Below are 25,937 nucleotides of genomic sequence, written 5' to 3' on the forward strand. Positions count from 1 at the left end.
AATGGTAAGAGCGTGACGGTGGTGCAATGGAAGTCTTGGGTGAGTTATGACGTTGGTGTGATGCTGGTGGTGGTGGTGGTGGTGGTGTGACGCTTGCTGTTAGTGAATGTGGCTACAGAGGATGTGGAGAAACCTTGACCTTTACTGTCCTTCATATCTCTCTCTCTCTCTCTCTCTCTCTCTCTCTCTCTTCTCTTTCTTTACATTGTCATAAAACCTCGTAAGTGCCAATGAATCTGCTGTTCTTTGCCCTTCCTTCGTGTTCCTTGATAGCGGTGCTGAGTGAGTGGGAGTGGTGGTGAAGAAAGACGCAGTGACGCCTCTCCTCGTGTGTCCTGCTACTTGAGTCTACCACTTCTTGCTCTTACTTTATGTTCCTTTATATCGGTGCAGCGTGTGTGAGGGTAGTAATGAGGGGAAGACGCAGTGACGCTTCTCTTCAGGGTGTGTTCCGGTGCTGTGAGTCGGCGGGAGTCCCTTTACGACAGCTTAGTGGCGCACGTGTCCCCGGAGCCTGCCTGTGCACGTGACTGGATTCAGGCAAGTAGGGAGCCGCGGTGGTGACGGGTTGGGGAAGGGAACATGTGCACTGGTTGGTGTCTTGGTCCCATGCTTCATTACGCCTTGATTAAGTACTGCTCTGCTGTGGTTGTCTTTTCTTAGCGCTAACTACAGACTAACTTTTCTTAACCTTTTAACTTTTAACGACATTCACTGCTTTATTGATGGCGTCTCCGTGTCCTGGTTCACGTCATTACAGTACGCGTTAACTGTTTCACCACCATGGTCAGACGTCTTTTCTTAAACCCTTCAATACTGGAACACATTTTTACCTTGAGATTTGTGTATGATTAGACCATTTTATTGATATCAGGAAATGTCTATGGAGGACTGTTGATTAATGGCCACAGTCTTCACTATTTTAATCCCCCACATAGGTTTCTAAAGCTTTACAAAATCACCAAAAAGTAAGTAGAATGAATATGGAAACGCGTCATGGTACTCAAGGGGTTAAGTATTTCATTGGTAACGACGATGATTGTTTTATTGGTTATCTTGAGGAATGTTACCTGGCAAAAATTGAATTGTATGTGCCCTATGACCACGACTTACTCCAAAATAAGATAGATAAGTAGATGAATAAATGAATAAATAAATAAATAAAAGAAAATGAATAACGACGACGCTTATTTCTTTATTAGAGTTATCTTAAGGAATGTTACCTGGCAAAAATTGAATTGTATGTACCCTATGACCACGACTTACGCAAAAATAAGGTAGATAAGTAGATGAATAAATGAATAAGTAAATAAATAAAATGAAATGAATAAGCAAAAGATAAATAAATGTTAATCTGACAAAAATTGAGTTGTATGTGCCCTTTGAACACGACTTACTGAAAAAAAGAGATAAAACAAATAGTACATGAATAAATAAGTAAATAAATAAATAAAATGAACAAGTAAAAATTAGATAAATGTTACATAGATCTTACCACACTCCAGATCCCGCCAAAACAACAAAAAAATATAAAAATAAAATAAAAAAAAGAAAGAAAAACAAGAGAAAAAAAAAGATCACTAACGCAAATTTAAGTCATTTATATTTTTTCTTCACTCTTTTAAGTAACTCCACAACGTAAAGAAAAGGAAAACAATCAAAACAATCCATCTCATAATCTTTTTCAGCTTTGAACATTATAAAAAAAAAAAAAACTGACCAACAAAAGGGAAAGTGATAATAGGAGTGCTTTCCAACGTCAAGAAAGGAAAAGAAAAAAAAATCGTTCTCATATATTTTTTTAACTGGGCATTAAAGAAACAAACCAACAAAAAAGGAAAAGTGGCAACAGGAGTGGTGTGTGGTGACGCCTTGGAGTGACAGGAGGGGAATGTGTCCAGGTGGGGAAGTTGGGAAGTGTCACGGGGAGGAATGTTTAGAGGGGGGCCATGAGCGACACCTGCCATGCTCCTCCTTCCCTGGCGGCATTTTGGCTTTTATTCTCAAACACTTCTGCGCTTCACTTCCACTATTTTTAAAGGCTTTATTTAAATCTATACGAGTTTTTTTTAAGGTGTTTTTACGATTATAGGAGCAGATTTATGTATTATTAACCCCTTCAGTAGTGAGACGCATTTTTTACCTTGAGATTTATGTACGATTAGACCATTTTATTGACATTAGGAAGAAGACTAATGGCCACAGTCTTCACTATTTTAATCCGTGAGACAGCAAAGCGATTCTGAATACGGACCTTTTAACCTCCCGTCGCGTGGCGTAGAATCCGAAACCCCCTTTTTATATTGCCGCTGTGTGATTAAACGTGCCCAAAGTGACGCCGTGCTCTTGTCGTCTTTTTATTGTTTTATTTTACGTTGCGAGCGAGGAAGCGTTCTGGTGTCGGTGGTAAAAAGTCCCTTCAGCGTTCTTCGTCAAATAGAATAAAGGGAAAAGGAAAAAAAAAAAGCCGTGTTAAAGCTGATATTTTGAAGGTTGTGCTGACATTCATTTAATATCCCCCTCCTGACGTGGATTCCTTTAGCTTCACCTGACCATCCAATCACTTCACTCCAACAATTCTTCTTTTTCTTTTATTTGTATTTATCACCAGCACTTTTTAATTGTGAATCCACCGACTGCTCATACACGTACTGGCTGGCTGGCTGGTTGGCTTGTTGGCTTGTTGGCTTGTTGGCTGGATGGCTGGCTGGGTGGCTAATTTGCTGGCTGGGTGATTGACTGACTGACTTACTGGCTAACTGGTTGACTGGCTGACTGGCTGACTGGCTGACTGGTTGACTGGCTGACTGGTTGACTGGCTGACTGGTTGACTGGCTGACTGGCTGACTGGCTGACTGGTTGACTGGCTGACTGGTTGACTGGCTGACTGGCTGACAGGCTGACTGGTTGACTAGCTGACTGGTTGACTGGCTGACTGGTTGACTGGTTGACTGGCTGACTGGTTGACTGGCTGACTCTTTCCTTTCACGCTGTTTTTTCTTTTTGATTTTTTTTCCAGAATATTCCCAGCACTCATTACGCCAGTACCTTTCCTACTTCCTCCGCGTCTCTGTCTATGTTATTGAGGAGTGATGTTACGTGTTTTAACCTTTAATTGGTAACACGAAACGTACAATAAGGACAAATTGCTTTGCTTTTTCTGTTTTTTCTTTTTGAATCGAAAATAGAATGTAAAAGCAAAATACACACACACACACACACACACACACACACACACACACACACACACACACACACACACACACACACACACACAATTATTTCCTGCGTGCGTTATTTATCCACTTTATTTTTCTATAGTTCCTTAATATGGAGAGAGAGAGAGAGAGAGAGAGAGAGAGTGTGTGTGTTTGTTTGAGTATCTAATTCTCTCTCTCTCTCTCTCTCTCTCTCTCTCTCTCTCTCTCTCTCTCTCTCTCTCTCTCTCTCTCTCTTTCATGCAGGTGTGATAACCGTACTCCTCCTCACTTGAGCGGATTACCACTGTACCGTCCGTAGGAGGAGGAGGAGGAGGAGGAGGAGGAGGAGGAGGAGGAGGAGGAGGAGGAGGAGGAGGAGGAGGAGGAGGAGGAGGAGGAGGAGGAGGAGGAGAAGGAGGAAGGAGGAAGGAAGAAGGAGGAAGGAGGAACCATCACCTGTCGTCTTCCACACCAGGTAAGATAATTAATTTTTTTCTTCATAAATGTTTGTTTTCTCCGCGTCAGTAATGTTTTATTCTTTATTTTTCTATATTGTCTTTTAATTTTGTCTCGAATTAATTTTTTCTGATCTAGTTTTCACATTTTCTTTTGTCATTTTCGTCGATGTTATTTTCACATTTTCTATTTTTCATTTATGTATTTATTCTCTCTCTCTCTCTCTCTCTCTCTCTCTCTCTCTCTCTCTCTCTCTCTCTCTCTCTCTCTCTCTCTCTCTTAAATTGTTGGACTGTAATCTTATCTTTTAATAATTTAGTGTTTTCATTTATATTTTTCTTTATGTATAGTCGTATTTTTTCCCCATTTGCGCGAAAAAGCTTGGTTGAAATATAGGGTTACCTTGCAAATATTGAAACAGTGATGGCTTTTGTATCAATTGTTTAAATATTCGGTCACAAATAAATATTCCCAATGTTTCGAATGTTTAGAAAAATATATATTTCACAATGTTTTCCTTTTCGATTTTGTGTGTTGCTGATCTCCTTTTAGAAATTTTATCTGTTGCTTTTTACAACACATTTTACATTCTCTGAGCTACACCTTCAAATATTTTCGTCTCACCATTCTTTCCTTTTTTTTTTTTTTTTTTAATAGATTCACTATGTTTTCTTTTTCATTTTTTCACGCGCTGATCTCCTTTTGAATTTTATATGTTATTTTTCACTACTCATTTTTCATTCTTTAAAATATTTTCATCTCACCATTTTTTTTTTCATTTGTTTTAATTTCACAGTATCATCCTTTTAATTCTTTTCACGCATTGATCTCCTTTTGAATTTTATCTGTTACTTTTTACAGCACATTTTACATTCTTCCAGTTACACCTTAGAATATTTTCATTTCATCATTCTGTCTTTATTTTTTTTCATTATTTCACCATGTTTTCCTTTTCATTCTATCGCGCATTGATCTCCTTTTAAATTTTTTTTTTCACAATTTTTACTTTCTCATTTACACCTTCAAATGTTTTCATCTCATCATTCTTTATTTTTCATTTCTTCACCATATTTTCTTTTTCATTCTATCTTGCATTGATCTCTTTTTAAAATTTTATCTCTTATTTTTTACAATACATTCATTCTATTATTTACACATAAAACTATTTCCATCTCACCATTCCTTCATTCTTATCATTTGCAGTAATGTGTTTTCCCTCACAAAACAAGGTCAGAATTAGCATAATGGCTCGTGAAGCTACATTAACTCTATTTGTGACTGACTTTATTGCTGAATTTTCTAGGAGATACGCATATTACCCGTGGCTTTACGTGAGGCGTGCGTGACGGGAAGAGGACATGAGGAGTGAGGCTGTGAGGGAGGAGTGCATGATAATGAATGCTCTGTAAGATAAGGGCATGGTACATTCTGGTTTCTCTGCATGATAACACCGATAAATCTATCTTTTTTCTATTTTCTTTATTTTTTTCTTCCTCTTTTCTTTTTCTTTTTTTAAACTTTTTCTTTTTCTTTTTACTTCCTTATCTTTTTCTTTTCTTTTTTTCTCTTTCTTTCTTTCCTTCTCTTTCATCTTTCATTTCCCTGCCCGTCTCTCTCTCTCTCTCTCTCTCTCTCTCTCTCTCTCTCTCTCTCTCTCTCTCTCTCTCTCTCTCTCTCTTCCCCTTGTTTGCCTTTCTTTTTCCCCTCAGGCTGTGCAGGTGGAAGTGGAGAAAGGAAGAGGCAAGGAAGACATGAGGAAGGACATGTGAATAGAGTCTGAGAAAGAGAAGAGGGTGACATGAGGAGTGAGGGACAAAGTGGCAAGGATGTGCGAGTATTTGGTGACTGTGCAGATAAGAGGTGGACGGAGATTTAAACCTAACGTAACCTGACCTAACGTGACGCCAACCTAAGCTAACCTAACCTAACCTAACCTATTAAGTGATGGGAAAGGTGAAGATGATAGTGTATTGGTTCATGTGTAAATGTGTGTGTGTGTGTGTGTGTGTGTCTTTAATAGCTTATCTGGCATTGTGTTCACCTGTGTTTTTTTTATTTTTTTATTTTATGTCATAGCCTATAGCGCCTTTAGGTCTACTTGAAGCTTCCACCCATTAGCGGCGCAGGCAATTTTATTTCTACTGGTACCCATATCATCACCCAAGCGCATCTTTGGTGTAAGTCAATTACACCTATAACATGGGTATCATTGTGCCATGTAGGTAACTTTAAACCACTCCACAAATGACAAAGTTTGAAGACTGCACTTGGTGAGATTCCAACACATGCATGGACGTCTGCCCGATCCCACACTCACCGTCAATTTCAAGGGGGAAGTTTCAAGACACTTTTCCTTAGTTTTACTCATATTTTTCTTTTCTTTCGAGACTGGCCCTCTAGTTCTTTCTTAAAATGAATGAATTAAAACACAAAGATATGAATAGTAACGAAATGATAAAATGAATATATATATTAAAATCACTCACACAAAAGTAGATCCCATACCAACTTCCCCCCCTCCCCACCACAAACCCTCAACACGCCCTTACCTTGCATCACTTGGCCCACCTAACAACCCCCACACCAACCCCAACCCACACCAACACCCCAAACTCCAACCCACACCAACACCCCAAACTCCCTTACCTTGCATCACTTGGCCCACCTGACAATCCCAACACCAACCCACAGCAACACCCAGACTCCCTTACCTTGCATCACTTGGCCCATCTAACAACCCCCACACCAACCCACACAAACCCTCACCACGCCCTTATCTTGCATCGCTTGGCCAACCTAACGACCCTCACACTAGCCCTCCCACCTGACAACCACCAAACCAACCCACACAAAGCCTCACCACGCCCTTACCTTGCGTCGCTTGGCAATGTACATGGCGCGGATGATGTGGTAGATGAGGACAGTGAGGAGCAGACACGGGATGATCTTGATAAGCACACTGTGGAACCAGAAGTTGATCCTCTGCAGCAGACTATTGTACGCCTTGGACCGCTCGCTGAAGTCCACGTGGTACAGGGACGCGTTGTTGTACCTGCAGTGTGGAGAGAGGGATAAAGAGAGGAATGGGGAGAGGTACAGTGAGTGAATGAGTGTGTGAGTGATAGTAACCCCTTCAGTACCATGACGCCTTTCCATATTCATTCTGGTGACTATTTTGTGATTTTCTACAGCTTCATAAACTCAAGTTGGGGATTAAAATAGTGAAGACTGTGGCCATTAATCTTTTGACCTCCATAGAACCTTGCTAATGTCAATAAAATGGTCTTATCGTAGACAAATCTCAAGGGGAAAAATGTGTCCCAGTACTGAAGGGGTTAAAAAGACGTCAATTTGCATAACTGAGAGTGCAAAAGGGGCAAGGAGTGAGTGGAACATTAAAAAAAGGTGATTTTTGGGAGAGAAGGAGAGGTACAGTGACCGAGTGAAACATTAAAAAAAGATGATTTATAGCATGCCTGAGAGAAAGGGAGAAGTACAACGAGTGAGTGAGTGAGTGAGAGACTTTAAAAAAATTAGTACAACATGAGTGAGTGAGTGAGACCTTAAAAGTGAGATAGTTTACAACACACCTGAGAGAAAAAGATATATATAAAGAGAGAATAAGTAAGTGAAATATTGAATGGAGGAATAATTTGCAAAGATAGAGAGAGAGAGAGAGAGAGAGAGAGAGAGAGAGAGAGAGAGAGAGAGAGAGAGAGAGAGAGAGAGAGAGAGAGAGAGAGAGAGAGAGAGAGAGAGAGAGAGAGAGAGAGAGAGAGAGAGAGAGAGAGAGAGAGAGAGAGAGAGAGAGTTATAGCAAAGGAACAAGTGAGGCATCAAAAAGACCTATCTATTTGCAGGAAGGAGAGGAATGAGGAATAGGAAATGAACAAGGGGTGTATTGAAAAGGGATAGCCATTTGAAGAGAGAGAGAGAGAGAGAGAGAGAGAGAGAGAGAGAGAGAGAGAGAGAGAGAGAGAGAGAGAGAGAGAGAGAGAGAGAGAGAGAGAGAGAGAGAGAGAGAGAGAGAGAGAGAAAGACAGAGAAAGATATGAAGGGTACCAGACAAGTACATAGAGGAAGGTAAGAAAGAGCATGCTGGAACAAAGAATGGGAGAGAGAAACGAGAAAATAAGAAACAGCAACTAGAAAGGAAAAAAAAAAAAAAGGGTGCGGGGGACAAAGAGAGGTGTGGAAAGTGTCACTGAAATTTACGAGAAGGTGAAGGGAAAGAGAGAAAGGAGGCAGAGGGAGGGGAAAGCGCAGGTGAGGGGAGGAGTTCCAGGTAAAACTGATTGAAGGGAAAGAAAACAAAGAGAAGAAGAAAGAAAAAGTGTGGAGGAGTGTGAAAAAGTGAGAGATTAAATAAGGAGAGAAGATCAGAAGGGATTTGAGGAAGTGGGGGAAGAAGGATTGCAGGATTATGGTTGCAGGATTATGGTTGCTAAGAGGAGGGGAGGAAAGGTTACGTTAGGATAGAGAATAGAAGTCTTAGTTTAATTAAAGGAAGGAAGGTAGGAATGGTTACATTATACGATAGAAAGCAATTTTAACTAGAGCATAGGAGGAAATATTAAGTTAGGTTAGGAGATGGAAGGAGAAGTTAGGTTAGATTAGAAGAGGAAAGAAAAGGTTATAACGGGTTAGAGATGGGAAGGAAAGGTTTGGTTAGGTTAAGGGATGTTAAGAAAGGAAGAAATTTCAGTTTAATTAAAGGAAGGTAGGAAAGGAGGAAAGATTAGGTTAGGCTAGGAGATGGAAGGAGAAGTTAGGTTAGATTAGGAGGGAAAAGAAAAGATTATATCGGGTTAGAAAGTGGAAGGAAAGGTTTGGTTAGGTTAAGGGATGCTAAGAAAGGAAGAAATTTCAGTTTAATTAAAGGAAGGTAGGAAAGGAGGAAAGATTAGGTTAGGCTAGGAGATGGAAGGAGAAGTTAGGTTAGATTAGAAGAGGAAAGAAAAGGTTATAACGGGTTGGAGATGGGAAGGAAAGGTTTGGTTAGGTTAGAAGATATAAGAGATGTAAAGAAAGGAGGTTAAGAAAGACGGTATTAGATTAGAATTTGGAAGGAAAGTTTAGGTTATAGGAAGTTAAGAAAGATTTGAGGAGAGAAAGTTAGAAGCAAGAAAAGAAGATTAGAATAGAGAGAAAAAGAGAAAATTATATAGACAAGCAAATAAGTAGATAGAGAAAATAAAAGGAAACACATCAACATACAAGATTAAAGGGAATATTTCAATGAAGAAAGACTTGAACATTTAGAGAATAAAAACGAAGACTAGAATAGAAGGAAACAGGAAAAAAAAAAAACTTTACAAAGACAAAAAATATAAATAGGTAAAATAATATTGGCATACAAAATTGAAGGGAATTTTTCGATTAAGAGGTGAGGAAAGACAAGAAGAGAAAGAAACAAAATGGAATGGAACGAAAAGAATAAAAAAAAACTTCACAGAGACAAAACGTTCAGAGATAGAATAAGAAAATGAAAAATAACACCAACCTACAAGACTGAAGGGAATATTTCGATTAAGTTAGAAGAGAAAAAGAAAGACCAGAAAATTGAGAGAATTAAAACAAAGACTAGAATAGAAAGAAAGAAAAAAAAACTAACACAGAAAGACAAACAATATAAATAGATAAGAAGAAAAACATCAGCATACAATATTGAAAGGAATATTTCGATAAAGTTAGAGATAAGGAAAGACAAAAAGGGAAGGAAAAAAATTGGAATAGAAAGAAACAAAGAAAAAAGCTACATAGAGACAAAAAATACAGATAAAATACAAAATGAAAAGAAAGACACCGCAATACAAGACTGAAGGGAATGAATATTTCGATTAAGTCAGAGGAGATGAGGGAAAACTTGAGAAACTTAGAGGACAGAAAAAAAGATTAGAATAGAAAGAAAAAAAAAATCTACGAGAAATATAAGTAGATAAAAAAAAAATAACATACGACATACAACATAGAAGCGATTACGTTAGAGGAGGTGAAGAAAGACTAGGAAGGACAAGTAACACAATAGAAAACACACACACACACACACACACACACACACACACACACACACACACACACACACACACACACACACACACACACACACACACACACACACACACACACACACACACACACACACACACCGATATACTCACTCGTCTGAATACTGATGAATGGAGTAGACAAGGTAGTTGGGCACGGAGAGGATAGGCGAGATAACGTAGGCAATGAACACCGCGAGTCTTGCCCTGGGTAGCGTACACAGGACCAGGTTGAGGTGGGGCTTGCAGATGGCTATGTAGCGCCAGACGGCCAGCGTGATGGTGAGGCAGATGGCCACTGTGTGCGTCACCTGATGGAGGGAGAGAGAGAGACGATTGATAGAGAGAGAGAGAGAGAGAGAGAGAGAGAGAGAGAGAGAGAGAGAGAGAGACGAGTGAGACGAGTGAAATGAGTGACAAGTAAGATATGACTAAGATTTCTTTTACATAAGAAGAGAAAACTGGCCAAGGGCAACATAAAAAGATAAAAAAGACACACTTTGTTGCCAGTTCCCTTGCAGGTCCGAAAGAGTTACCCAAAATGAAGGAATAAATGTCTCGAAACTTCTCTCTCTCTCTCTCGTAAATGAAGCCAAGGCATAGGAAATTGGAAATACAGAAGCAGGCAGGGAATTCCAGAGTTTACCAGGGAAAGATATGAATGATTGAGAGAACTGGATTGGATGATTTGTGTATCGTATTGTATTGTATTGTATGTTTTGTGTATGTATGATGTATTGATGGCTGTATAATTTGTGAGGAAGAAAGATACGTAGGTGTGTTGATGGATTCGTTGATGTAGATAGACGGATAGAAAGAAATATTGAAAGATAGATGTATAGATGGGTGGTTAGATAGATGGATGGATGAATAGATAGGTGGATAAATGAATGAGAGTAAGAGGGCATGATAAATAGATGCAATGATGAGAGCATGATAAATAGATGAATAGATAAGTAGATTGATAGAAAGATAGATTGTTGGAGAGATGGTTAAATATATAGATAAATAAATGAGAGAGAGAGAGAGAGAGAGAGAGAGAGAGAGAGAGAGAGAGAGAGAGAGAGAGAGAGAGAGAGAGAGAGAGAGAGAGAGAGAGAGAGAGAGAGAGAGAGAGTTGCCAATTTCTTTGCAATAGCCTCATTACTGTCTGGAAGTTACTTTTAATTACTTTTAATTGCGCTCTCTCTCTCTCTCTCTCTCTCTCTCTCTCTCTCTCTCTCTCTCTCTCTCTCTCCACAGCCATTAATGCATTACCGTTCTTTAAAGAAAATAAACATTTATTTTCTCGTTTTCTATATGCCTTTCCGAAAAAAGCAAACATTTCTTGATATATTATGAATACACTTTGATGTGTGTGTGTGTGTGTGTGTGTGTGTGTGTGTGTGTGTGTGTGTGTGTGTGTGTGTGTGTGTGTGAGAGAGAGAGAGAGAGAGAGAGAGAGAGAGAGAGAGAGAGAGAGAGAGAGAGAGAGAGAGAGAGAGAGAGAGAGAGAGAGAGAGAGAGAGAGAGAGAGAGAGAGAGAGAGAGAGAGTTGAATCGGTGAATCGAAAGAAAAACAGACACACACCAATCAAGGTGGGACCAGCTGAGACAAAACAAAACAAATAAATAAATAAAGCAAATAAACAAAGGGAAAAGAAATCACGTTTCTTAAAATTTCGCTTGTTAGAGAGAGAGAGAGAGAGAGAGAGAGAGAGAGAGAGAGAGAGAGAGAGAGAGAGAGAGAGAGAGAGAGAGAGAGAGAGAGAGAGAGAGAGAGATTGCATGCACTTCAAAGGAACGTTAATGTGAAATAATCTTAGTAATATAAATATTCATCATAATTTATTGGTAGTTTGTTGTGAAGGAGGAGGAGGAGGAGGAGGAGGAGGAGGAGGAGGAGGAGGAGGAGGAGGAGGAGGAGGAGGAGGAGGAGGAACAGGAATAGAAGGAGCAGGAATAGAAGGAACAGGAATAGGAAGAACAGGAACAAGATAAACCTAATAAAGGAGGAAGAATAGGAGGAAGAGGAAAAGAAGGAGAAGGAGAAGGAGGAGAAAGAGAAGGAGGAGGAGGAGGGTGAGGAGGAGGAACAGGGATAGAAACAACAAGAATACGAAAAACAGGAATTAGAGAAACATATGAAGAAGGAAGAGGAGAAGGAGGAGAAGCATGAGAAGGAGAAGGAGAAGGAGAAGGAGAAGAAGAGAAGGAGAAGGAGGAGAAGGAGGAGGAACAGGAATAGAAGAAACAAGAATAGGAAGAACAGGAAACATAATGAAGGAGAAAGAATAGGAGAAAGAGGAAGAAGAGGAGGAGAAGGAGAAGAAGGAGAAGGAGGAGGAAGAGGAAGAAAAGGAGGAGGAGGAGGAGGATAACCACGACAACGACGAGGACTGAGACAACAGCAGCAACAACAAATGAGCTTTTTTACGAGTTGTGGTCGTGACATTTTTGGTGAAGTGCTTTACCAATACACGAGACAGATGCCTATGATATAAAGGCACCCCTACGCCTCACCCTCACTACTTTCTATTTAGTTTGTCAGCTTTTTTTTCGTTTTCTTTTCTATTTTTCTTCCAATGCATTTTTTTTTTGTCTTTTTTCTATTCACGTCCATCTTCTTCTTTTGTCGGCTCTCCATTCCTCATTTTCTTCTCTCGTGTTTCTCATCTCCTCTCCTCATCTTACCTGTCTCTCCTGTATTATCCTCTTCTCATTTCTGGCGTTTTTATATTCCTCCTCCTCCTCCTCCTCCTCCTCCTCTTCTTCTTCCTACTTCGTCCATTTCTCCTCTTTAAGATAATGGTGTTACTCTTTTTCCTCCTCCTCTTACTCTTCCTCTTCTTCCTCCGTCCATTCCTCTTCTTTAAAATAATGCTGTTGCTCTTTTTCCTCCTCCTCTTCCTCCTCCTCTTCCTCCTCCTCTTCCTCCTTCTCCTTCATGGTCCATTCCTCTTTTTCCTCCTCCTCTTCCTCCGTCCATTCCTCCTCTTCAAGATAATGCTGTTCCTCCTTTTCCTCCTCTTCTTACTTCTCCTCCTCTTTCTCCCTCTTCCTCCTCCTTCTTCATGAAATCCTTACCTGACCTCTCTTGCTTTCACTACCTGGTTCACTAACACTCTGTAAGGTGATAAGGAACCGACCTGCTTTTCCTTTTGGCTTTTTCAATCTTGTTATGGTTTACTTCAAGGCACGAACACTCCTCTCCCTCTTCCTCTTCTTTTACTCTCCTTTTCCTTAGCTTGTCTTCCCTTTCTGTTGCCAGAGAGCGCCATTCCGAGAAGAGGAGCTTAGTTGTGTGTAAAATTCCAGTTCTTATTCTCGATGTCTTTGGTGGGATTAAGTTTGAAATGTGATTGATAGAGAGAAGTGTTTTTTTTATATATATATATATATATATTATGGTATATATATATATATATATATATATGTGTTTGATAATGTGTTCCTTTTTCTTCCTTTTTTTTTTCTAGATCGTGTGTTTTATTATTTTTTTCTCAATTTTTTCTCGTTACTTTGATTTTCTTTTTCTTTTCTGTTTTTTTTTCTTCTCTCTCTCTCTCTGGTGTAAATTTGCATCTTTTTGTTTTTTGTATTTTTTTTTACTTTGTATTTTTCTTCTTTTTCTCTGTGTGTGTGTGTGTGTGTGTGTGTGTGTGTGTGTGTGTGTGTGTGTGTGTGTGTGTTTTCTGTTTTACTGCCTGTCACGTGCAATCTCTCTCTCTCTCTCTCTCTCTCTCTCTCTCTCTCTCTCTCTCTCTCTCTCTCTCTCTCTCTCTCTCTCTCTCTCTCGCTTGTCGTTTGCAAATACCTGCTATGGAATTCCACTTTTATGCTCCAATGAATCCATAGTCACTAAATCTTTTATTCAATGCATACATACATATAAGAATAGATAGATAGATAGATAGATAGATAGATAAATAGAATAGTAGATAGATTGGAGAGATAAATAGATAGATAGATAGATTGATAAATAGGTAAATAGGTAGGTAGATAGATAGAATAGTAGATAGATTGGAGAGATAAATAGATAGATAAATAGATTGATAGATAGGTAAATAGGTAGGTAGATAAATAGAATAGTTGATAGATAGATAGATAGATAGAATAGTGGATAGGTAGATAGACAGATAGATAGATAGATAGATAGATAGGTAGGTAAAGAGACAGACATACACAGATGAATAGATAGATTAATTAGTAGATACGAGTGATAGCAGTGTGTTTATGGTAATGGTGGTGACGGGAGAGTGTCAGGGACGCCTCGCCACGCCCTCCATCCACAGCCTTGCGTGTCAAGTCAGTGTCGTATCGTTATGGTATTGTTGCTCAAACCTAATGTTGTCTGCTTTCATTTGTAATCCTTTGTTGTTGTTATTGTTGTTATTGTTGTTGTTGTTGTTCCTGTTGTTATTCTTGTTTTTGTTGTTGTTGTTACTGTTGTTGTTGTTGCAAGAGAAACAATGTAATGGAGTATAATGTGATGTATTGTAATGTAATCTTTCAGCACCGAGACCAAGATTATGAAGTTTTAAATAAGGCTTGAATTGTGATGTTAAAAAAAGCGTCGACAATAAAGAAAAAATATTACATTATATTATGTTAGGCTGTACTGTTTATGTAATATCGTGTTATGTTATACTACCTCATAATATACTGAGGAGCACGTCTTCTCATTTTCTGTCTCTTCTTTAGTATTCTGTATACTGTTTTTGTAGTAAACCTTGTTAAAGTCACTTTAATAACTTTACCGCATACTTATAAAAGTTTGATAAAAATTTAGCTATGAAAATTACGCTCTTGTGGACACTTTGCTGGAGGGGACGCGACACGCTGACTCCTTAATGAGCGAGGTTCGTGTATGGTGCACTCGTAAAGATATGTCATTGAAAATCTGCTGGGGACAGCTTACCGGTGACGTGTACGGTGCGTGTCATTACGATAAGGTGTGTGGCAGATGTTACTACCTGCATCCAAAAGTCCAAGGTAGCTTCCCTCTCAATTCCAAGAAGAGATTTAACCAACATTTAATTAACAACACGTAATTCTAAAATCAGCTGCATTGCATTAAGTTCACAGCTGACGCTATATTACGAACTGGTATTAATATTTACTCCTTTTCACTTCATGAATCACTAAGTCTTTGCCGGCGAGAGGGTTGCAATGAAGACGAAAGTGATTAATTGACCTGAGGCGCGGCGACTGTGTAAAGAAGACTTTAAGCTCTCAAAGGGCAAGCAGAAAGAGGTGCGTGTGTTGCCTGAAGGCGGCGACGCAGAGGGACTTCTCTCTTATGCTTATCATATAAATGGCTTATGAAAAGTCTCACCGGAGTCTTTGTGTGTATTGTTAGAGAGAGAGAGAGAGAGAGAGAGAGAGAGAGAGAGAGAGAGAGAGAGAGAGAGAGAGAGAGAGAGAGAGAGAGAGAGAGAGAGAGAGAGAGAGTAAAGCACTAGGCAAGATTCATGGTGTTTTAATATTCATGAAAGACTTAAAGAGGAAAGAGAAGAATTGACGCAAAATAAACTGGAGACGCACTGGAGAGAGAGACGCAGGAGAACGTCTTGACGAAGGCACTAAAGGAGAGAGCGAGAGGAGAAGAGAAAGAAGGAAAGGAGGAGGCGGAGGGAAGGAAGAGAAAAAAGAATGGACAGAGGGGAGGACGAAGAAGAGAGCAAAGAAAAAAAAGATTAAAGGAAAAGAGATGGAGAAAGCGAACGAGAAGAGCTAGAGCAAAGTTTCTTATGCTTGTAAGTGGAAAAAAACGGAACAGAAAGAAAGGAAACGAGAGAGAAGAAAGGGATGAGAGAGAGAAAGAGGAGAGATGAATAACAGAAGGAGAGAAAAGAGGCAGAAGAGAGCTATAGAAGACGAGAACTCTAAATACTGACAAGAACTTATTCATTGCCGGAAGAGGAAGAGGACGTCGGGGAGAAAGGAAAGAAGGATGGAAAAAAAAGGAAGAGAGAGAGAGAGAGACGAATGAAAGAGGAAGAGGAAAGGAGAGGGGGAGTTGGATGCCTTAGTCTAAATAAACCAAAACACTGTGGCTGATGGAACTTTACCTGCGGAAGTAAGGCAACGAGAGAGAGAGAGAGAGAGAGAGAGAGAGAGAGAGAGAGAGAGAGAGAGAGAGAGAGAGAGAGAGAGAGAGAGAGAGAGAGAGAGAGAGAGAGAGAGAGAGAGAGAGAGAGAGAGAGAGAGAGAGAGAGAGAGAGAGAGAGAGAGAGAGAGAGAGAGAGAGAGAGAGAGAGAGGAGAATGTCATGATGTAGAAATTTGTAACGGAAGCTTTTAACACTGTTGGAAGGAACAATTTTTCTGCTTGAGGAGTAGAGAGAGAGAGAGAGAGAGAGAGAGAGAGAGAGAGAGAGAGTAATTTCACGGAGGAAGCGTCATCACAGTCCTCATTAACAGAATAAGAGGAAGAGGAGGAAGAGGAGGATAGGACAAGGAAATAGTGGTGGTGGTAGTGGTGGTGGTGGTGGTGGTGAAGATATCGCTGTCTCCATCTGTTTTTCTCCTTTCCTTCCTCAAATCTCCTCTGATCTCTCTCTCTCTCTCTCTCTCTCTCTCTCTCTCTCTCTCTCTCTCTTCCTTTTATCCCAAACTTTCTCAGCTTCAACTTTTCTATATTTTTTTCTCCCACACCCTTTCCTCATATCCTTCTAAATTCCTCAATATTCACTCACACACACACACACACACACACACACACACACACACACACACACACACACACACACACACACACACACTCGCTAACACACAGACACACACTCAAGCAGATCGCCACGAAGCTCCTCCACCACCTACACCACAGAAACCTCCTCCTTCCCCCACAGGCAGCTCTCCTTCCCCTTAACAGAGCCCGACACCACAACAAGCTGCTCCCCACACGTGCACGGTCAGGCAGATATGAAAACAAAAGTGCAATGCCTACACTAGTGAAAAGGCTTAACTTGTGAACACTGTATAGAAGGTTGATTTTAAGTGTAATTTCTAGTATGTATTGTTAGTATATTTCTTCCGTCTTGTGAGATGTATGTTTGAAGGTCTTGAGCCACCTATGTCAAAATAAATCGTTTTTTTTTTCTTTTCTTCTTCTTCTTCTTCTTGTTCTTGTTGTTCTAGTTCTTGTTTTTCTTCCTCTTTATGTTATTGTTATTATTATTATTATTATTATTATTGTTATTATTATTATTATTATTATTATTATTATTATTATTATTATTATTATTATTATTATTATTATTATTATTATTATTATTATTATTATTATTATTATTATTATTATTATTATTATTATTATTATTATTATTATTATTATTATTATTATTATTATTATTATTATTATTATTATTATTATTATTATTATTATTATTATTATTATTATTATTATTATTATTATTATTATTATTATTATTATTATTATTATTATTATTATTATTACTCTCTCTCTCTCTCTCTCTCTCTCTCTCTCTCTCTCTCTCTCTCTCTCTCTCTCTCTCTCTCTCTCTCTCGCTCTCGCTAAAAATTCCTCTTCATTCCCGTCCCTGTCCAGACAACTTCCCTGCATTTCCTTTCCTTGATTCCTCATCCCACACCCATCCTCCCTACCTCTCCCATCCCTCTCCTCCCCCTCTCTCCCCTTAAATCCTTCTTTTCTTCCTCCGAAACCAATATCCACTATGCCTTGCTGAAAATACCCTCGTCCTTCTGCTCCTCTTCTTTTTCCTCCTCCTCCTCCTCCTCTTCTTTTTCCTCCTCCTCCTCCTCTTCCTCCTTCCCCTCCTCCTCTTCTTCGTTTTCCTCCTACTCGTTCTCTTCTTTTCCTCCTCCTCCTCCTCCTCCTCCTCCTCCTCCTCCTCCTCCTCCTCCTCCTCCTCCTCCTCCTCCTCCTCCTCCTCCTCCTCCTCCTCCTGTTCTCCATCTTGCTTAGTTTCAAAATACCATGTAATTTTCAATTTTTACAGATTCTCCTCCGCCTCTCTCTCTCTCTCTCTCTCTCTCTCTCTCTCTCTCTCTCCAGCTTGCTATTTTGTGGCTGATTTTTCGTTTTCCGTGAAGTCTAAACTCTCCTCCACTAAATTCATTATTAAATTAGTGTAGATTTTGCTGTTTTTCTCGTTGAGTTTATTTTTTTAACTTTTTCCTTCACTGCCGGTTATCTCTCTCTCTCTCTCTCTCTCTCTCTCTCTCTCTCTCTCTCTCTCTCTCTCTGTCTGGGGTTTAACTTTGGCTCTAGTCTAATGAATGAAGGTCAGGGCCTTTCATTAAAAGTGCGCGCGCCTGTGTGTGTGTGTGTGTGTGTGTGTGTGTGTGTGTGTGTGTGTGTGTGTGTGTGTGTGTAATGAAAGGCTTGGTTGTCCTTCCTCAGCCCCCACCAAAGAGTGAGAGAGAGAGAGAGAGAGAGAGAGAGAGAGAGAGAGAGAGAGAGAGAGAGAGAGAGAGAGAGAGAGAGAGAGAGAGAGAGAGAGAGAGAGAGAGAGAGAGAGAGAGAGAGAGAGAGAAAACACACACACACACACACACACACACACACACACACACACACACACACACACACACACACACACACACACACACACACACACACACACACACACACACGCACAGACCAAACTAGAGAGAGAGAGAGAGAGAGAGAGAGAGAGAGAGAGAGAGAGAGAGAGAGAGAGAGAGAGAGAGAGAGAGAGAGAGAGAGAGAGCACCAAGTATCAAAGCCAGGTATAGCCAGGTGGTATCCCGGAACAAGGCCACCCATATCTGCGTCTCTTGCCTGCACCTGACCTTGTGTGGGTCGCTCGCTTGGAACACTGATCACTGAACTCTGGTAACCTGATGGCCTTTTCTTGTTCCTTAACCCTTTAGTATTGGGGAGCATTTTTTACGAGTTTTGTGTATGACCATTATATTGACATTAGGGAAGGTCTATGGAAGTCAGAGGAGTAATGGCCAGTCTTCATTATTCTAAATCCCCACATGAGTTTATGAAGCTGTATAAAATCACCAAATAGTAAGCAGAATGAATATGGAAAACGCGTCATGGTACTGAAGGAGTTAATTGTGGTCTTTGTAACCTCACTGCTTTGATATTGATAAGTTGATGTATAGAGGGGGTTCGATGTTTACACTTACACACATACACACACACACACACACACCTCACGCACACGCACGCACATAGGCACATTCACTTTCAAACTCTCTTCACACACATACACTTTCACACCTACTCACTGTTCCTTTCCTACTCATTCACTACTTTGCTGCATGTTTACGAGTTGACAAGTATGATTATAGTTAGACTCACACACACACACACACACACACACACACACACACACACACACACACACACACACACACACACACACACACACACACACACACACACACACACACACACCTTAATCCTCATAGTCCTCTCCCAAACACACAAACATGTACGCTCACTTTTTTTTCTTTTTCCTTTTTTTTTTTTTTTTTTTTTTTTTTTCAAGCCGTAGCTATCAGGACATTCAATTAAGAGTTCGGTTCAGCTAAGTGTTATGGTGTCCTGGGCAGTAACGAAGGTCAGTGGTAAGTGAGAATATGACACCACTATGCAACGTTTTGTGTGTGTATGTGTGTGTGTGTGTGTGTGTGTGTGTGTGTGTGTGTGTGTGTGTGTGTGTGTGTGTGTGTGTGTGTGGTATAAATGTTTTGTTATTATGGACTTATTCTTCTTATTCATCCTCTTTCTCCTTATCTTTCTCTTCTCCTTCTCTTTTCTTCCTCTTCCTTCTCTTTTTTTCCTCCTCTACCTCTTTCTCCTCCTTCATTTCCTTCATTATTATTCTTCTCTCACACTTCTATCTTGAATAATTTCCTTCGTGTTGTTGTTGTTACTGGTGTTCTTTTTATTTCTTTTCCTTTCCTCCTCCTCCTCCTCCTCCTCCTCCTCCTCCTCCTCCTAATGACACGTCTTCTTCTTCCCCTCCTTTTCTTTCCTTCTTGTCGCCAAAAGTCTGGCTAAACGTGACCTTAATGTAAGAGAGAGAGAGAGAGAGAGAGAGAGAGAGAGAGAGAGAGAGAGAGAGAGTGTTATTAAAAGATATACGCAGAAGTTTTATTTTGAGGCATGTTAAGCAAAATTGAGAGAGAGAGAGAGAGAGAGAGAGAGAGAGAGAGAGAGAGAGAGAGAGAGAGAGAGAGAGAGAGAGAGGGGGTGTGCAGTTCGATGGACACCCTCTGCAATATCAAATAAAATTAAAAAAAAAGTAGGGAAGGGAAGGAATGTGTAGCGCGCTGAGTTAGGGTAAGTAGTCTTCTTGTTTGTAGGGGGTGTTTTGTGAGTCTGTATGGTTAGAACTTAGCCAAAAAAAAAATCAATAATAAAAAAAAAAACTAGAAAAGGCAATAGAGAATCACACACGCCAAACAAACAACATAGGCATAGTTAAAAAAAACACATGCATCTTATGAACTCCTCTCTCGTAGATTAGTTAGGCTGGATTAGGTTAGGTTAGGTTAGGTTAAGGCAAGTTAGGTGAAGTTAGGTTTAGACAAGGTTCGGTTAAGGTAGATATAGGTCAGGTTAGGTTAGGTTAGGTTATAATTAGGTTAGTTTAAGTTGAAGTTAGGTTAGTATGGTTTAGATCATATTAAGTGAGGTTAAAAGCTAGATTAGATCAAGTTAGGTTACTCAAAGTTAGATTTACGTCATGTCAGATCACATTAGGCTAAAGTCATATTAGTTTCGGTAACGCTAGATTATTTTGCACCAAGTTTGTTTTCTATGCAAGAGGGAAGGGCAACAAAAACTGAGAATAAGAATAAAGGACCCCAAGAAGAAGGTCATAAAACTTAGCCAAAAGAATGGGATACATGTCTTGAAACCTTCCTCATTCCCTTGTGAGGCGGTATAATGCTGCACGTGTATACTTTTTTATTGAGCGACAGTTAGATTGGCTTAGATCAAATTAGGTTCAAGTCACGTTAAAGTGCGTAAGTTAAGGTGCGTATTTTTTGCTTGCTTCTTTTTAAGATAGTAGATAAATACACAGGTAACGAAATGGGTACACAGGTAAGAGACAAGAGGGCGTATTATCAGTGTGTACCTTTCACATGCGTGGGATGGAGCACCAAATTGAGTTAGCCTCGCGAAAACACCGCAATGGGGACGAGGAGGAACTCATGAGCGGCGATGCCACTTATAGAGCAGGCGAGTGAAAAGTGAGTTACTAATCAACCCTTTCAGTACTGGGACACATTTTTACCTTGAGTTTTGTGTATGATCAGACCATTTTATTGACATTAACAAGTGTCTATGGAGGTCAGAAGATGAATAGCCAGAGTCTTCACTATCTTAGTCCCCACATGAGTTTCTGAAGCTGTATAGAATCACAAAATAGTAACCAGAATGAATATGGAAACCCGTAATGGTAGTTAACGGATTAATCACAGAGGAAAGGAAAACAAAACAGCGGAAAGAATAGAATAATGAAAGCTACGTACGAAGAAGTATTGTACATAAGTTAAGTAAAGGAAAACAAACAGGAATACGAAAAGAAAAACAAAATGGATGAACGGGATGGAAAATGTGAGGTAGAGTGAAATAAAGTGAACTGGGAAGGCACGTGTACAGGGTGAACACACACACACACACACACACACAAAGGGACGGTGGATGTGTCCGCTGGGGGGGATAGAGGGTGGGGGGAGGAAGTGACGATGATTAAATAGACCATAACGAAGATATGTGAGTAATGGAAGAGAGAAAAGCCTTTGAGTTTATATTGATATAGCTCGCGTCATCCATCTCTCTTACTCTCTCCCTTGAGGTGTGTTATCTGGGGGTTTCTCTCTCTCTCTCTCTCTCTCTCTCTCTCACGCTGACGTAAGATTTTCCTTGATGTAAAACAATTAAATGAACGAAAAAAGATGAGAGAGAGAAAGAGAGAGAGAGAGAGAGAGAGAGAGAGAGAGAGAGAGAGAGAGAGAGAGAGAGAGAGAGAGAGAGAGAGAGAGAGAGAGAGAGAGAGAGAGAGAGAGAGAGAGAGAGAGATTAAACGGAAAAGAGGTAGCGAAATATTGAGGAAGAAGGAAGAGGAGGAGGAGGAGGAGGAGGAGGAGGAGGAGGAGGAGGAGGAGGACGAGGTGGAAGAGGAGGATGAGAGAGCTATAGAGAAGAGGGAAGCTTATTTTGGAGCGTTTGGGAGAATAGTGTTTACCAAAATAACATAAGAGTTTGCACCTTAACAAAGTGAGAGGCTTGGAGAGAGAGAGAGAGAGAGAGAGAGAGAGAGAGAGAGAGAGAGAGAGAGAGAGAGAGAGAGAGAGAGAGAGAGAGAGAGAGAGAGAGAGAGAGAGAGAGAGAGAGAGAGAGAGAGAGAGAGAGAGAGAGGAAACAGCACAATATTAAGTATTCGAGGAAGATTGACTGACTGACTGACTGACTGACTTACTGAATGCCTGACTGACTTACTGAATGACTGACTGACTGACTGACTGACTGACTGACTGACTGACCGACTGACTGACTGATTAACTAACTGACGGAATGACTTATGGATTGGGTGATGAAGGAATGTTAGAGAGAAAAGAGGACTGGAGGAGGAGAGGGGTATGAAGGAAAGGGATGAGATAATGGAAGGTGCAGGAAAAATAATAGAGTGAAGCATTTTGGAGATTAAAAAGTGTCCCTAAAGTGCTGTAGAATGTGTCAAGAGAGTAGGGAAGAAGAAGAAGAAGAGGAGGAGGAGAAGGAGGAGGAGGATGATGATGAGGAGGAGGAGGAGAAGGAGGAGGAGGACTACTGATGATGGTGGTGATGAGGAAGAAGAAGAGGAGGAGGAAAGGGTGAAGAGAGACTAAACGCTAATATAGATAGGCATAGCAAATACAGGGATTGAAATAAGGAAAGAAGAAAAAAAAAAAAAAAAGGAAAAGTGGAGAGAGACTTTAAGAAGAATGGAAGAACACAGATGAAAAGCAAAAAAAAAAGAAAGAAAGAAGAAAGAAAAATCCAAAAAGACGTATAGACGCAAAAAAGACAAAAATAAGAAAAATACACATGAAGAAGAAAGGAAAAAGGAAAAAAACTAATTCAAGTACAAAAAATAAGAGGAAGGAACAAAAAACGTAGATTACAAAAGGAGGAAAGAAAAGAAAGAAAAGACCAAGAAGACGCAAAAATTAGACAAAAATAGGACTAATAGACATGAAAAGAAAGGAAAAAGAAAAAATAAGAAGCGAGATGAAGAAATAAGAGGAAGAAACAAAGAAACATGGATAACAAAAAGAGAAAGAAAAACACGAGGGAGGCACATCACGCTTCAATACTGGAACACATTTTTACCTTGAGATTTATGTACGATTAGACCATTTTATTGACATTAGGAAAAGTCTATGGAGATCAGAAGATTAATGCCCACAGTCTTCACTATTTCAATCTCCCACATGCGTTTCTGAACCAGTATAAAACCACCATATAGTAAGCAGAAAGAATATGGAAACGCGTCATGGTACTGAAGGGCTTAACAAATGCCAGTATTCGGAAACACTTTGCTCTCTCACCATCACTGCTTTCCAGAGGCTCCAAATGAAGGTACTCGCGTTTTAAGAGTATTTTTATGGTTCTGGTGATAGATTAGTAAGATTTCTAGTTTATTAATAGGAGAAACTATCTTGAAAACCCGACTAGTGGTCTTTGTGGCCTTGGAAAATTGTAGTGAGAGGGGAAGACGTATCTGAATACTGGCGAAATGCTCACCTGCGTGTAATGAGCGTGGAAGAGGATGAAGACGGAGTGAACGTAGCTATCGAACATGGAGTCTTGGCCTTTGATGTAGGAGGCGGCGTAGAAGCTGTACTCAATCAGCAGCAGGAAGTCTGCCACCGCCAGCCCCGTCAGGATGGTGTTAGTGGAGTTAATCATCTCCCGCCGCGTCAGTATCACCATGTTGAGGACGTTCGTGAAGGCCCCCAGCACGCAGATCATGAGTGCTAGGTACCCGTGCACCTCCTGAAGGAGAAAGAAATCACGTGTTTCTACTTGTGTTATCGGTGAATGCCTGAAAGAGTAGCTGTAGGGGAAGGAAGGAAGGAAGAGAGAGAGAGAGAGAGGGACATGTTTTCTTTGTCTTATCGGTGAATGCCTGAAGGAGTAGATGTAGGGGAAGAAGGACGTTGTTATTCTTTTAACTGAATTTTGATTATTGATAAACGCCTGAGGAAGTGGCTGAACAAGAAAGGGAGTGTTTTTGTTTTTTTCTAACAAGTGTACACCTGAGGTACTGTGTGTGTGTGTGTGTGTGTGTGTGTGTGTGTGTGTGTGTGTGTGAGAGAGAGAGAGAGAGAGAGAGAGAGAGAGAGAGAGAGAGAGAGAGAGAGAGAGAGAGAGAGAGAGAGAGAGAGAGAGAGATGGGAGGAAGGTGTGTGTATGTGTCAGAAATTGAAGGGACGTGCGCCAGGGAAGTCTAAATAGATTTGCATAGATTACTATGGAAGGACAACTCGCCATGTTCACCACAGCATGCAAACCTCATCACACACACACACACACACACACACACACACACACACACACACACACACACACACACACACACACACACACACACACACACACACACACACACACACATGCACAGGAGGAGGAGGAGAAAAGAGAGAGGGAGTGAGTACAGGTTCAGACGTGCAGGACAGGCCAACAGGTGTGACTCAGAGTGACACTGACAGGTAAAGCTGCGACACGAGTGGGTAGTACAGGGGGCGTCACTCTTGCTTGTATTGCTGGAGTCACGCTGTTGTTGCTGTTGTTATTAGTGGTGGTGGTAGTGGTAGAAGTGATGGTTGTGGTTGTGGTGGAGGTGGTGGTTAGGTTTCTGTTATCATTGTTGTTGTTGGTAGTAGTGGTGGTAGTAGTGGTGGTAGTGGTGGTGGTTATGTTTTAGTTATTATTGTTGTTGTTGTCGTACTTGGTGGCGATATTACATTACTACTACTAATAAAGTCTTCATGGTTCTTAATCAAGGCATAGAAATGAATTGATAATGGGTTCAAGATTGATAAAGTTACGTAGATTGAGAAAAAAAAATTAGATGAATAGGAATTGGTCCTCAAAATAAAGAGAGAGAGAGAGAGAGAGAGAGAGAGAGAGAGAGAGAGAGAGAGAGAGAGAGAGAGAGAGAGAGAGAGAGAGAGAGAGAGAGAGAGAGAGAGAGAGAGAGAGAGAGAGAGAGAGAGAGAGAGAGAGAAATGGAAGGTAATACGAAAGACACTTAATTGAGTGAGGGAACGGGGATGAAAAAGAAAAGATGCACAGCTGAGTGAGTTGCGACTCCTCTCCTCTCCTCAAGAACACGGCCGCCAATACAACAATAAGAACTGCAGTACCGCGCGCCTTATTTTTTTTATTTAGTTTTTTTAGTATCAACCAATATTTTACTTCTATTTCATGCTTTATCAAGTTTTCGGAAGTTAATATGTACTGTGTGAAATTCTACAACCCTTTCTTGTATTTTTACGTGGCATGTGTTAACCCCTTGAGTACCACGATGCGTTTTTATATTCATTCTACTTACTATTTGGTGATTTTATACAGCTTCAGAAACTTATGTGGGGGGATTGAAACAGTAAAGACTTCGGCCATTAATCTTCTGACGTCCATAAACCTTTCCTAATGTTACTAAAAGGGTCTAATGATACACAAATCTCAAGGTAGAAATGTGTCCCGGTACTGAAGGGGTTAACCACTGGAGAAGAGGCAAAGGTAAAGGGGCAAAGGTTATCTCCCTATTCCTCCCTTTCATTACGAAGACACGCAGTTACAAAGCACCAAATTACCCATTCAAATCAATTATACGCTATTCACTCTATTAAAACTAAGCTAGTGTGTGATTTGGTGATTTTTTAACCTGTTGGTAATGGTTAAAGGGTTGATTAAGCCCAGGGACACTTAGGTACACTTAGCCACACTCAGGCAGAGGTAAGCTGGTCCAAGGTAATGTTGGGAAACTAATCAGAAAATACAGGAACATTAAAGAGAATATGGAGCCACCAGGACCCATAAGACATTCCCTAGAGAACTATAAAGAGGAGGTGTAAATCTCTCTCTCTCTCTCTCTCTCTCTCTCTCTCTCTCTCTCTCTCTCTCTCTCTCTCTCTCTCTCTCTCTCTCTCTCTCTCTCTCTCTCTCTCTCTCTCTCTCTCTCTCTCTCTCTCTCTCTCTCTCTCTCTCGTCTCCCATCTAACCTGAG

At 40.3% G+C, this 25,937-nt stretch overlaps 1 protein-coding gene across 1 annotated transcript in view; it reads right to left on the reverse strand.

The window, feature by feature from the left end:
* LOC123520273 (G-protein coupled receptor dmsr-1-like) overlaps positions 1–25,937 on the reverse strand; it is an 84,917-nt gene that overhangs the window by 20,814 nt on the left and 38,166 nt on the right. The window contains exons 2-4 of the mRNA XM_045282416.1: positions 23,450–23,701; positions 9,818–10,014; positions 6,528–6,708 (exon numbers count right to left, since the gene is read on the reverse strand). Of these exons, the coding sequence (XP_045138351.1) occupies positions 6,528–6,708; positions 9,818–10,014; positions 23,450–23,701 (630 nt within the window). The remainder of the gene's footprint in view (positions 1–6,527; positions 6,709–9,817; positions 10,015–23,449; positions 23,702–25,937) is intronic.

This window comes from Portunus trituberculatus, chromosome 46, assembly GCF_017591435.1.
Source record: "Portunus trituberculatus isolate SZX2019 chromosome 46, ASM1759143v1, whole genome shotgun sequence".
Classification (NCBI taxonomy): domain Eukaryota; kingdom Metazoa; phylum Arthropoda; class Malacostraca; order Decapoda; family Portunidae; genus Portunus; species Portunus trituberculatus.